This window comes from Cherax quadricarinatus, chromosome 9, assembly GCF_038502225.1.
Source record: "Cherax quadricarinatus isolate ZL_2023a chromosome 9, ASM3850222v1, whole genome shotgun sequence".
NCBI classification, from domain to species: Eukaryota; Metazoa; Arthropoda; class Malacostraca; order Decapoda; family Parastacidae; genus Cherax; species Cherax quadricarinatus.
In genome coordinates, this window is record NC_091300.1 from 23,759,307 (window position 1) to 23,774,219 (window position 14,913).

The following is a 14,913-nucleotide window of genomic DNA, read 5'->3' on the forward strand; positions in this document are numbered from 1 at the left end:
TATGTAACAGTAGCAAAAATCGATTCACTGGTATAATATCACTAAAACCTGGGGTTGAAATCAGGCGCTCAGTCGACCAGTATGTGGTGACAGTGTGCTTATACACATGTGGCATAAGCATTATTGTGGCAAAGAACAGGTACATCTCTGCCACAGTTGTGTCCTTCCACTGGAGTAGCCGTGACCTTGGTGAAAGAATTGTATTTGCCATGGTGTGCTCATAGTATGTATTGCTTTCCCTGACAATAATTTCCATCAGAGGTTCATCGAAGAATAACTGAATGCATTCCAGTTCAGTGGCATTGTTCCCAAGTGTACACAATGGCTGTATTCCACTTTGTGTTTCATCAAAGTCGTGGGGATTGGGAACAAAATTGGCACCTTCCGGCCAATCCCAGATGCAGTCTGCTGGTGGGTACTGGATATTGAAAGGTGGTGGAAATTGTGGTTGTGGGAGTGTGGGGGTGGTTGAGGCTGGTTGTGGCTGTGCTGAGTTAGTAGCGTGGCCAGCTGCTGGTGCCACATGACTCATGCCACCTCCAACATCACCACCACCTGCTGCCCCACACACATTACGCATCCCCATTGTAACAATATCATCGTCATCTTCACTCTCAGGTCATGGCGTAGGGCCACGGAATGTACTCCGAGATTTGCTCCTTTTCCTTGGAATGGCATATGGCACACTACCAGAATGCATGCTGCATCGTACATACTGCTGCTTCACTGGAGAATATTTCCCCTCACTGTTGCAACTCGAGCTGCTTTCAATAACTTGGAAATCACTATCACTATCACTTTCACTGCTCACATCTGAGTCTTGTACACAGGGAAATAGTTTCCTTTTTCATACTGGTACAGGTGAACGTGAATGAGACGGCCCAGCACCAGAGGTGGAAGGTTGTGAGTCATCTATGTTTTCATCACTAATTACATTATCCTGGGCACTGCTTTCGGCCACACCCTTCTGAAAACCATGAAAACTTTTGCAGGCACTTCCATCGCTGTTAGAACTAACACTTGGGAACAGAAGACCTCCAGTTCGGCGAGGAGTAAGGTACTTCTTATCGCGAGGCATCTTGAACAAGGACTACTAAGATAGTGTTCCCACAATGCACCACTGAATCCCCAATTTTTTCATAGTGCGCACAACCTATCACGCAGACCCATTCTCTCACATGTAGGCCTACCAGCTTTCTCCCGCTTGATTTGAAGCCTCTAGAATTTACGTGTATTAATACGTTGGAAACATTGGCTCGTAAGATGTATAAATATGGCCGAAACAGTCAAAGGGTCAAATGAGATTAGTTAATTTTTTTGTATTTTCATGTCCTGAATCCAAATATCACCTTGAAAAATGCTTATTGGCTATAGGGTTAAAGATACAAGACATGTAATACAGTCGAACCTCTGCTTGCGAGCGTGTCCACATGCAAGTTTTTCCAAATACGAGCAGTCGATGGGTTGATTTTTTGCTTCCATACGCGAGCAAAATTTCCACAAGCGAGCAGACCTCAAGGCAGGTTCCTTGACACTGGTGAGGGGCTCTTGCTCTTAATCTCGGGAATTGTATCTCATTTGTTTGTTGGACTATCTTATTGAAACTTGGGCAATGTATGATGGAAAGATGCTTCTTAACGTACACCAAAAATGAAAGAAATTTAAGCATAAATAATGGAGCTCACTTCTCAGCAATTAGCCACCCCTTTGCGGTAATTTCGAATGGTGTTTATGGTTGTATTCTCGTTTTTTGGGTCTCATTTGATAGAATGTAAGATATATTACAGAAATAGATATGATTTTGATTGCTTTCATGACGAAAAGTGCCTTGAAATTGAGCTCAACCTAGGAGAAATGGTCCATTGCTTGGCTGTTTCAGAGTAAACAAATGACGTCACTGTCCACTCCAATATGCAGTCGTGAATGGGTTGACATTATTTATACAATTATTGCAATAAGGAATAACAGTAAATCTTATATTTTTGGTGTGAATAAAAATTACAAATTATTTATATAATAACAATAATAATAACAATAATAATAATATGTATAATAATAATATGTGTAATACGTATAATAATAATAATAGTATAATACAATAATAATAATAATATATGTACAGTGGACCCCCGACATTCGATACTAATTCGTTCCTGAGAGCTCATCGAATGTCGAAAATATCGAAAGTCGAATTAATTTTCCCCATAAGAAATAATGGAAATCAAATTAATCTGTGCAAGACATCTAAAAGTATGAAAAAAAAAATTTACCACATGAAATATTAAGTTTAATACAATAGAATACAGTAATTACAATAACATTAGAATAATAACAATAGAATAATTGACACTTATCTTTAATGAAGATTTGGTGATGATTGATGGGATGGGAGGAGGGGAGAGTGTCGAAGTTGTTACTGTTTAGAAGGGGAATCCCCTTTCATTAGGACTTGAGGTAGCAAGTCCTTTTCCAGGGTTACTTCCCTTCTTCTTTTAATGCCACTAGGACTAGCTTGAGAGTCACTGGACCTCTGTCATCGTTCCTTTAAGATTTGTCTAAAATGGGCCATAACATTGTCATTGTAATAGTCACCAGCACGGCTTGCAATAGCTGTGTTAGGGTGATTTTCATCCATAAAGGTTTGCAGTCCAACCCACTTCGCACACATTTCCTTAATTTTTGAAGTAGGCACAATGGATTCCACAACTGGCATAGGCTTCTCAGGGTTAGCCCCAAACCCTTCAAAATCTTTCTTAATTTCCATACTAATTCTTACCCTTTTTACCACAGGGTTGGCACTAGAAGCTTTCTTGGGGCCCATGGTGACTTATTTTGCAGAAACAAGCACCAAAAACAATGATAATATGGATAATATGGAATGTACCGAATGTATCCTCCTTAGATGCACGCACACTGGCTGGCTTGTAAACACTGGCACACATGGGCAGTTCAGGCCACACGTGGACACGTCTCGTACGAATTGTATCGAATGTCGGGTTTTCCATCGAATGTCGAGGCAAAATTTTTGCACTAAAATGCATCGAATGTCGGGGGTCTACTGTATAATAATAATACATATATAATAATAATGTACTACATATAATAATTATAATAATAGATGGCTTCAAAAGGCTGTCACTAGATGGCAGTGTTTACCACAACAAAGAAGGAGCGGTTGTGGCTGCCTCCACCTGTTACATAATGACATATTTTATTCATTCTGGAGTAAATACAGTGTACACCCGGTATTCGATATTAATCTGTTCCTGAGAGCTCATCGAATACTGATAATATCGAAAACCGAATCAATTTTCCTCATAAGAAATAATGGAAATCAAATTAATCCGTGCAAGACACCCAAAAGTATGAAAAAAAAAATTTTACTACATGAAATATTAAGTTTAATGCAATAGAATAATTACAATAACAATAAAATAATTGACACTTACCTTTAATGAAGATCTGGTGATGATTGATGGGATGGGAGGAGGGGAGAGGTGTTAGTGTTTAGAAGGGGAATCCCCTTCCATTAGGACTTGAGGTAGCAAGTCCTTTTCCTGGGTTACTTCCCTTCTTCTTTTAATGCCACTAGGACCAGGTTGAGAGTCACTGGACCACTGTCGCACAAAAAATCTGTCCATAGAGCTCTGTACCTCCCGTTCCTTTACGATTTGTCTAAAATGGGCCACAACATTGTCATTGTAATAGTCACCAGCACGGCTTGCAATAGCTGTGTTAGGGTGATTTTCATCCATAAAGGTTTGCACTTCAACCCACTGTGCACACATTTCCTTAATTTTTGAAGTAGGCACAATGGATTCCACAACTGGCATAGGCTTCTCAGGGTTAGCCCCAAACCCTTCAAAATCTTTCTTAATTTCCATACTAATTCTCACCCTTTTTACCACAGGGTTGGCACTAGAAGCTTTCTTGGGGCCCATGGTGACTTATTTTGCAGAAACAAGCACCAAACACAGTGATAATATGGATAATATGGAATGTACCGAATGTATCCTTAGATGCGCGCACACTGGCTAGCTTGTAAACACTGGCACACACGGGGCAGTTCAGGCCACGCGTGGACAGGTCTCATACGAATCGTATCGAATACCGGGTTTTCAATCGAATACCGAAGAAAATTTTTTGCGATTTGCATCGAATACCGATGCCATCGAATACCGGGGGTCCACTGTATCATGTTTCTATGTTATTTATATTGTTTGTTATGTCATATTAGATGAACTGTGATATATAAATAAGCCGTATAGATGATATTAGTGAAATAATTCATGAAGTACATATTTTGCCCGGTCTCCAGACAAACTCTCGTCCACCGCCAACACCGCCCACACCACTACATGAATGACATATTTTATTCATTCTAGAGTATATATCATGTTTCTATGTTATTTATATTGTTTGTTATGTCATATTAGATGAACTGTGATATATAAATAAGCCGTATAGATGATATTAGTGAAATAATTCATGAAGTACATATTTTGCCCGGTCTCCAGACAAACTCTCGTCCACCGCCAACACCGCCCACACCACTACATGAATGACATATTTTATTCATTCTAGAGTATATATCATGTTTCTATGTTATTTATATTGTTTGTTATGTCATATTAGATGAACTGTGATATATAAATAAGCCGTATAGATGATATTAGTGAAATAATTCATGAAGTACATATTTTGCCCGGTCTCCAGACAAACTCTCGTCCACCGCCAACACCGCCCACACCACTACATGAATGACATATTTTATTCATTCTAGAGTATATATCATGTTTCTATGTTATTTATATTGTTTGTTATGTCATATTAGATGAACTGTGATAGATAAATAAGCCGTATAGATGATATTAGCGAAATTATTCATGAAGTATTTTGCCCGGTCTCCAGACAAACTCTCGTCCACCGCCGACACTGCCCATACTACTACATGAATGACATATTTTATTCAGAGCATATATCAGGTTTCTATGTTATTTATATTGTTTATTATGTCATATTAGATGAAGTGAGATAGATAAATAAACCATAGAGTTGATATTAGCGAAATTATTGAAGTACAGATTCCACTGGAATGGATTAATTGCATTTCAATTAATTTAAATGAGGAAAATTGACTCTGCAGATGAGCAAATCCAGTTGCGAGCAAGGTCATGGAACGGAATAAACTCGCAAGTAGAGGTTCCACTGTATTTGATTATTTTGTTATAACATGCAATGTGTATCAGTATGTTTTAAACTCTGATCATACCTACTCTTTGCCTTTTTGCTTGACGCTTATAGTGAGCTGAAGAATCATCTCTTGCCAATGTCCAGCAATAGTCTGCAAGCATTCTTGTGCCCCATTTGCCCTGGTACCACTTTTCCATGGTTGAAATATCTTTGTGAAACCTTTCACCATGTTCGTCATTAACTGCCCCACAGTTCGCCTGAAGAAGTCTAAATGTGAGTCCAAAAAGTGGATTTTAAGTGACATGTTACATCCCATGTTCTTGTAAGCCTTGATGAGGTTTCCCACCAATTCTTCATAGTTGCCTTCCCTTCTGTTTCCAAGAAATCTCTTCGCCACTAACTTTTCATGATAAACAAAATTTATTCATTAATTTATTATTATAATACAGAGCATGACAGCTAAGCAGAAGTATTTACTGTACGTACATCGTTCAGGAAAATATTTTTATATTATTTTTTTTATTATCACACTGGCCGATTCCCACCAAGGCAGGGTGGCCCGAAAAAGAAAAACTTTCACCATCATTCACTCCATCACTGTCTTGCCAGAAGGGTGCTTTACACTACAGTTTTTAAACTGCAACATTAACACCCCTCCTTCAGAGTGCAGGCACTGTACTTCCCATCTCCAGGACTCAAGTCCGGCCTGCCGGTTTCCCTGAACCCCTTCATAAATGTTACTTTGCTCACACTCCAACAGCACGTCAAGTATTAAAAACCATTTGTCTCCATTCACTCCTATCAAACACGCTCACGCATGCCTGCTGGAAGTCCAAGCCCCTCGCACACGAAACCTCCTTTACCCCCTCCCTCCAACCTTTCCTAGGCTGACCCCTACCCCCCCTTCCTTCCACTACAGACTGATACACTCTTGAAGTCATTCTGTTTTGCTCCATTCTCTCTACATGTCCGAACCACCTCAACAACCCTTCCTCAGCCCTCTGGACAACAGTTTTGGTAATCCCGCACCTCCTCCTAACTTCCAAACTACGAATTCTCTGCATTATATTCACACCACACATTGCCCTCAGACATGACATCTCCACTGCCTCCAGTCTTCTCCTCGCTGCAACATTCATCACCCATGCTTCACACCCATATAAGAGTGTTGGTAAAACTATACTCTCATACATTCCCCTCTTTGCCTCCAAGGACAAAGTTCTTTTGTCTCCACAGACTCCTAAGTGCACCACTCACCCTTTTCCCCTCATCAATTCTATGATTCACCTCATCTTTCATAGACCCATCCGCTGACACGTCCACTCTCAAATATCTGAATACATTCACCTCCTCCGTACTCTCTCCTTCCAATCTGATATCCAATCTTTCATCACCTAATCTTTTTGTTATCCTCATAACTTTACTCTTTCCTGTATTCATTTTTAATTTTCTTCTTTTGCATACCCTACCAAATTCATCCACCAATCTCTGCAACTTCTCTTCAGAATCTCCCAAGAGCATAGTGTCATCAGCAAAGAGCAACTGTGACAACTCCCACTTTATGTGTGATTCTTTATCTTTTAACTCCACGCCTCTTGTCAAGACCCTCGCATTTACTTCTCTTACAACCCCATTTATAAATATATTAAACAACCATGGTGACATCACACATCCTTGTCTAAGGCCTACTTTTACTGGGAAATAATTTCCCTCTTTCCTACATACTCTAACTTGAGCCTCACTATCCTCGTAAAAACTCTTCACTGCTTTCAGTAACCTACCTCCTATACCATACACGTGCAACATCTGCCACATTGCCCCCCTATCCACCCTGTCATATGCCTTTTCCAAATCCATAAATGGCACAAAGACCTCTTTAGCCTTATCTAAATACTGTTCACTTATATGTTTCACTGTAAACACCTGGTCCACACACCCCCTACCTTTCTTAAAACCTCCTTGTTCATCTGCTATCCATTCTCCATTCTACTCTTAATTCTTTCAATAATAACTCTACCATACACTTTATCAGGTATACTCAACAGACTTATCCCCCTATAATTTTTGCACTCTCTTTTGTCCCCTTTGCCTTTATACAAAGGAACCATGCATGCTCTCTGCCAATCCCTAGGTACCTTACCCTCTTCCATACATTTATTAAATAATTGCACCAACCACTCCAAAACTATATCCCCACCTGCTTTTAACATTTCTATCTTTATCCCATCAATCCCGGCTGCCTTACCCCCTTTCATTTTACCTACTGCCTCACGAACTTCCCCCACACTCACAACTGGCTCTTCCTCACTCCTACAAGATGTTATTCCTCCTTGCCCTATACACGAAATCAAAGCTTCCCTATCTTCATCAACATTTAACAATTCCTCAAAATATTCCCTCCATCTTCCCAATACCTCTAACTCTCCATTTAATAACTCTCCTATTTTTAACTGACAAATCCATTTGTTCTCTAGGCTTCCTTAACTTGTTAATCTCACTCCAAAACTTTTTCTTATTTTCAACAAAATTTGTTGATAACATCTCACCCACTCTTCTCATTTGCTCTCTTTTTACATTGCTTCACCACTCTCTTAACCTCTCTCTTTTTCTCCATATACTCTTCCCTCCTTGCATCACTTCTACTTTGTAAAAACTTCTCATATGCTAACTTTTACTCCCTTACTACTCTCTTTACATCATCATTCCACCAATCGCTCCTCTTCCCTCCCGCACCCTCTTTCCTGTAACCACAAACTTCTGCTGAACACTCTAACACTACATTTTTAAACCTACCCCATACCTCTTCGACCCCATTGCCTATGCTCTCATTAGCCCATCTATCCTCCAATAGCTATTTATATCTTACCCTAACTGCCTCCTCTTTTAGTTTATAAACCTTCACCTCTCTCTTCCCTGATGCTTCTATTCTCCTTGTATCCCATCTACCTTTTACTCTCAGTGTAGCTACAACTAGAAAGTGATCTGATATATCTGTGGCCCCTCTATAAACATGTACATCCTGAAGTCTACTCAACAGTCTTTTATTTACCAATACATAATCCAACAAACTACTGTCATTTTGCCCTACATCATATCTTGTATACTTATTTATCCTCTTTTTCTTAAAATATGTATTACCTATAACTAAACCCCTTTCTATACAAAGTTCAATCAAAGGGCTCCCATTATCATTTACACCAGGAAAATAAGATTAATATAATATGCCTCACATGCATGTCAATAGCTTGCTTAGTTAATATTTATTGTAAGTTTAAAAAGAGTTTGACTAAGAAAATCACCTACCTTTCATCTCAAATTATAAATTTGCACAGCACAACCACCTTTTATGACTGCTGGAACACTAATGAAGGGCAGTAAGACTGTGAGTGTGGTAAGAAACACACTGCCACAAGCCTGTTGGAACCTGTTGTGACATATGGGTGTATATTGAATAGTAGAGCTAACACAATTTTAACCATGATATTCATTATCAGTGACCTAAAATTAGTTGGAAATTGCTACTCTGATCTTCGAAGCATTTTGGTTGTTGACCAGTGTTATTATATGAAAATACGTATATTGTCCTTTACAGAGAATTGAAAATGCAGAAACGGAGAGGAGAGAGCCATGCAAAGCTTCAGTTTCTGGGAGATAAATTAGCCTGGTTTCAAGAAAATATGGATCATCAACTTGAAGAATTTACACCCAAAGATGTAATTGAACTAATTCAGAAGTATGTATTTTTTTATGTACTACAGTGAATAAAAGTATTGACAGTACTAACCAACTTGTGCTTGTGTACTTCAGTAATACATTAGGTTTATTTCACACATGTAGTCGTACCTCCAGATTTATGTGAGGTTGCATTTCTAGAGGTTTAGTGAAACTGGAAACTATGGAAAATGCAAAAATCAAGCCTGCACAATAATTTTTTTTCAGATTTGGTTTTATTTGTTACTATAAACTGGTTAATATTGACAGTCATAAAAATAATAACTAGAATAAAAGAATTAGGCATGAGAAAATTATTGATCCAGGACAGTGTTGGATAATTGAAACTGTTTGCTGATTGCCAATTAATAAAAGTACTGGTTAGTCAGAACCTGCAAATAAGGAAGCCCGAGAACTTGGAGAGACGACTGTACACATACGCATATATTATGTACACTGTATATACAATATGCTGTACGTATAGTGTAGGCGCGCCTCTGGCAAGACAGTGATGGAGTGAATGATGATAAAAGTGTTTCTTCTTTTTCGGGTTACCCTGCCTCGATGGGAAATGGCTGATGTGTTAATAAAATAAAATAAAAAGTGTACTGCATTTGTGTATAAGCATGTAGTACTGGGAGGAAAGAAGAGCGATTGGTGGAATGATGATGTAAAGAGAGTAGTAAGGGAGAAAAAGTTAGCATACGAGAGGTTTTTACAAAGTAGAAGTGATGCAAGGAGGGAAGAGTATATGGAGAGAAAAAGAGAGGTTAAGAGACTGGTGAAGCAATGTAAAAAGAGAGCAAATGAGAGCGAGTGAGATGTTATCAACAAATTTTGTTGAAAACAAGAAAAAGTTTTGGAGTGAGATTAATAAGTTGAGGAAGCCTGAGGAACAATGGATTTCACAGTTAAAAATAGGAGAGGAGAGCTATTAAATGGAGAGTTAGAGGTATCGGGAAGATGGAGGGAATATTTTGAGGAATTGTTAAATGTTGATAAAGATAGGTAAGCTGTGATTTCGCGTATAGGGCAAGGAGGAATAACATCTTGTAGGAGTGAGGAAGAGCCAGTTGTGAGTGTGGAGGAAGTTCGTGAGGCAGTGGGTAGAATGAAAGGGGGTAAAGCAGCTGGGATTGATGGGATAAAGATAGAACTGTTAAAAGCAGGTGGGGATATAGTTTTGGAGTGGTTGGTGCTCTTATTTAATAAATGTATGGAAGAGGGTAAGGTACCTAGGGATTGGCAGAGAGCATGCATAGTTTCCTTTGTATAAAGGCAAAGGGGATAAAAGAGAGTGCAAAAATTATAGGGGAATAAGTCTGTTGAGTGTAAAAGAAGAGCAGATGATAGAGTGGGAGAGGCACTGTCAAGAAATTTTGATGAGAATAAGAAAAAAATTTGGAATGAGAAACAAGTTAAGAAAGCCTAGGAAACAAATGGATTTCTCAGTTAAAAACAGAGTAGGGGAGTTAGTAGATGGGGAGATGGAAGTATTGGGTAGATGGCGGGAATATTTTGAGGAACTTTTAAATGTCGACAAAGAAAGGGAGGCGGTAATTGCATGCACTGGCCAGGGAGGTATACCATCTTTTAGGAGTGTAGAAAAGCAGGATGTGAGTGTGGGGGAGGTGCGTGAGGCATTACACAAAATGAAAGGGGGTAAAGTAGCTGGAACTGACGGGATCATGAGAGAAATGTTAAAAGCAGGGGGGGACATTATTGGAGTGGTTGGCATTTTTGCTTAACCCTTTCAGGGTCGCCAGGCCCTCTCCGAGACTTGTTCTCAGGGTCGCCCAAATTTCAAAAAAAAAAAATTATTTTTTCTTATGAAAAGATGGAGAATCTTTTCCCGGTCATAATGAAACCAAAAGTATGAAATTTGATGGAAAACTTACGGAATTATACTCTCACGAAGTTAGTGGTCTCGACGATGTTTACGCATTGGCGATTTTGCCCATTTTGAGCCCTGTTTTCAGCCAATTCCAATGTACTAGTCAACAAATATCATAACTGTTTGGCTAGAACTCCATTTTTTCTATCAAATGAGTACAAGAAACCACCCATTTACCAATTTCAACTATCCAATACAGTGGTCAGAATTTAGCAATTTTGCCAATTTCACACAAATTTCAAAAGATGCCAATTTCCAAATAGGGTCCAGAATAAACAAGACATTCCTGGCACTAAAATAGCATTTCCTCTGTTCACTAGTCACGTTCCCACCCCTCTTACATTCTTTTGCTTTCCACTTTGAATTTTTATTCTCACAAAAACTAGAAGATTTACTGTTATGCAGAGTACTGCATTAGTGTAGAAATGGTATAAATAATATTGTCGCACTTGTGAAAGAATATTAGACTCACCAGTTGACATGTATTGGATGCTTAGCATGATTTGTTTACTTTTGAACTTTGGTAAAAATCGAACATTTCTGCTACTTTGAGCTCAAATTGAAGGTACTTTTCATTGTAAAACCAGTCAAAATCATCTCAATTTCTGTAATATGTCTTCCATTCTATAAACTGAGACCAGGAAAACTAGAATACAACAATAAATACCATACGAAAATACAGTGCAAAGTTGCTGTTTTAATCCAAAAATACGGTCAAAGTTTTTTTTTTCTCATTACGCACTGTGTGTTGCAGGATTTTTTTATACTGCCCACACTGACCACATAGACCCATTCTTTCATATGTAGGCCTACCAGATTTCTCTCACTAGATTTGAGGGCACTAGAATTTAATAATACGTCAAAAACCCTGGTGCGTAAGCTGTACTAGTATGTCCGAAACCCTGAAAGGGTTAATAAATGTATGAAAGAGGGGAAGGTACCTAGGGATTGGCAGAGAGCATGTATAATTCCTTTATGTAAAGGGAAAAGGGACAAAAGAGATTGTAAAAATTATAGAGGAATAAGTTTACTGAGTATACAAGGAAAAGTGTATGGTAGGGTTATTACTGAAGGAATTAGAGGTAAGACAGAATGTAGGATTGCAGATGAGCAAAGAGGTTTTAGAGTGGGTAGAGGATGTGTAGATCAAGTGTTTACATTGAAGCATATATGTGAACAGTATTTAGATAAAGGTAGTGAAGTTTTTATTGCATTTATGGATTTAGAAAAGGCATATGATAGAGTGGATAGGGGAGCAATGTGGCAGATGTTGCAAGTATATGGAATAGGTAGTAAGTTACTAAATGCTGTAAAGAGTTTATATGAGGATAGTGAGGCTCAGGTTAGGGTGTGTTGAAGAGAGGGAGACTACTTCCCAGTAAAGGTGGGTCTTAGACAGGGATGTGTAATGTCACCATGGTTGTTTACTATATTTATAGATGGGGTTGTAAAAGAAGTAAATGCTAGGGCATTGGGGAGAGGGGTGGGACTAAATTATGGGGAATCAAATACAAAATGGGAATTGACATAGTTACTTTTTGCTGATGATACCATGATTATGGGAGATTCTAAAGAAAAGTTGCAAAGGTTAGTGGACAAGTTTGGGAGAGTGTATAAAGGTAGAAAGTTGAAAGTGAACATAGAAAAGAGTAAGGTGATGAGGGTATCAAATGATTTAGATAAAGAAAAACTGGATATCAAATTGGAGAGGAGTATGGAAGAACTGAATGTTTTCGGGTATTTGGGAGTTGACGTGTCAGCGGATGGATGTATGAAGGACGAGGTTAACCATAGAATTGATGAGGGAAAAAAGGTGAGTGGTGCATTGAGGTGTATGTGGAGACAAAAACATTATCTCTGGAGGCAAAGAAGGGGATGTATAAAAGTATAGTGGTACCAACACTCTTATATGGGTGTGAAGCTTGGGTTGTAAATGCTGCAGTGAAGAGGCAGTTGGAGGCGGTGGAGATGTCCTGTCTAAGGGCAATGTGTGGTGTAAATATTATGCAGAGTATTCAGAGTGTGGAAATTAGGAAAAGGTGTGGAGTTAATAAAAGTATTAGTCAGAGGGCTGAAGAGGGGTTGAGGTGGTTTGGTCATTTAGAGAGAATGGATCAAAATAGAATGACATGGAGAGCATATAAATCTGTAGGGGAAGGAAGGCGGGGTAGGGGTCGTCCTCGAAAAGGTTGGAGGGAAGGAGTAAAGGAGGTTTTGTGGGCGAGGGGCTTGGACTTCCAGGAAGCATGTGTGAGCGTGTTAGTGAATGGAGACGAATGGTATTTGGGACCTGACGAGCTGTTGCAGTGTGAGCAGGGTAATATTTAGCGAAGGGATTCAGGGAAACCGGTTATTTTCATATAGCCGTACTTGAGTACTGGAAATGGGAAGTACAATGCCTGTACTTAAAGGAAAGGTTTGGGATATTGGCAGTTTGGAGGGATATGTTGTGTATCTTTCTTCTTCTTCTGTTGGGTTTCATTGCCATGTTGTGTATCTTTATACATATATGCTTCGAAACTTTTGTGTTCTGGGCACCTCTGCAAAAGCAGTGTTTATGTATGAGTGAGGTGAAAGTGTTGAATGATGAAAGTATTTTGTTTTTGGGGATTTTCTTTCTTTTTGGGTCACCCTGCCTCGGTGCGAGACAGCTGACTTGTTAAAAAAAAAAAATAAGTCTGTTGAGTATACAGTGGACCCTCGACCAACGATATTAATCCGTTCCTGAGAGCTCATCGTTAATCGAAATTATCGTTAGTCGAGTTAATTTTCCCCATAAGAAATAATGGAAATCAAATTAATCCATGCAAGACACCCAAAAGTATTGAAAAAAAAAAAATTTTACCACACGAAATATTAATTTTAATACACACAAACTGAAGAAGACATGTACAATTACATGACACTTATCTTTATTGAAGATCTGGTGATGATTGATGGGATGGGAGGAGGGGAGACTGTGGATGGTGTTAATGTTTAGAAGAGAAATCCCCTTCCGTTAGGACTTGAGTTGTCAAGTCCTTTTCCGGGGTTACTTCCCTTCTTCTTTTAATGCCGTTAGGACCAGCTTGAGAGTCACTGGACCTCTGTCGCACAACATATCTGTCCATAGAGGCCTGTACCTCCCGTTCCTTTATGACATTCCTAAAGTGTTTCACAACATTGTCAGTGTCACAAACACTTGTTCAGGTTTCAATTCTTCACTGTCTATGTACTCCTTGAATTTCTGCACATATTTTTCAGCTGCTTTTTGGTCCAAACTGGCAGCCTCACCATGCCTTATCACACTATGTATGCCACTACGATTCTTAAATCTCTCAAACCAACCTTTGCTGGCCTTAAATTCACTCACATCACTAGTTGCTGGCATTTTTCTAATTAAATCCTCATGCAACTTCCTAGCCTTTTCACATATGATCGCTTGAGAGATGCTGTCTCCTGCTATCTGTTTTTCGTTTATCCACACCAATAACAGTCTCTCAACATCTTCTATCACTTGCGATCTCAGTTTTGAAAACATAGTTGCACCTTTGGCAAGAACAGCTTCCTTGATTGCCGTTTTCTTGGCCACAATAGTAGCGATGGTTGATTGGGGTTTTGTGTACAACCTGGCCAGCTCGGAGACACGCACTCCACTTTCATACTTAGCAATGATCTCTTTCTTCATATCCATAGCAATTCTCACCCTTTTTGCTGTAGGGTTGGCACTATAAGCTTTCTTGGGGCCCATGGTGACTTATTTTGCAGGTGCAATCACTAAAAAGGCTGTGATAATATGAAATGTTCCGATTGTATGCTTGGAAGCGACCACGGTGGCTGGCTGGCTTGTAAACACTGGCCAGAAGTGGACGCGTCTCAGACGGAACGAATCGTGTTGGTCGAGTTTTTTAGCACTAGTTGAGGCAAAATTTTTGTCTTAAAATGTATCGCTAGTCGGATTTAACGTTAGATGATGCCATCGTTGGTCGAGGGTCCACTGTATCTGGTAAAGTGTATGGTAGAGTTATTATTGAAAGAATTAAGAGTAAGACGGAGAGTAGGATAGCAGATTAAGAAGAAGGCTTTAGAAAAGGTAGGGGGTGTATAGACCAAGTGTTTACAGTGAAACATTTAGC

The 14,913-nt window shown here is 39.2% G+C and overlaps 1 protein-coding gene across 3 annotated transcripts in view; it reads left to right on the forward strand.

Annotated features, from left to right (window-relative positions):
* LOC128686128 (translation machinery-associated protein 16) overlaps positions 1–14,913 on the forward strand; it is a 60,277-nt gene that overhangs the window by 12,276 nt on the left and 33,088 nt on the right. For 2 of the 3 annotated variants that reach the window (XM_070083342.1, XM_070083343.1), the window contains exon 3: positions 8,786–8,926. In XM_070083342.1, the coding sequence (XP_069939443.1) occupies positions 8,786–8,926 (141 nt within the window). Of the gene's footprint in view, positions 1–5,304; positions 5,467–8,785; positions 8,927–14,913 lie in introns of all 3 variants that reach the window. The other variant, XM_070083344.1, reaches the window with a different exon arrangement.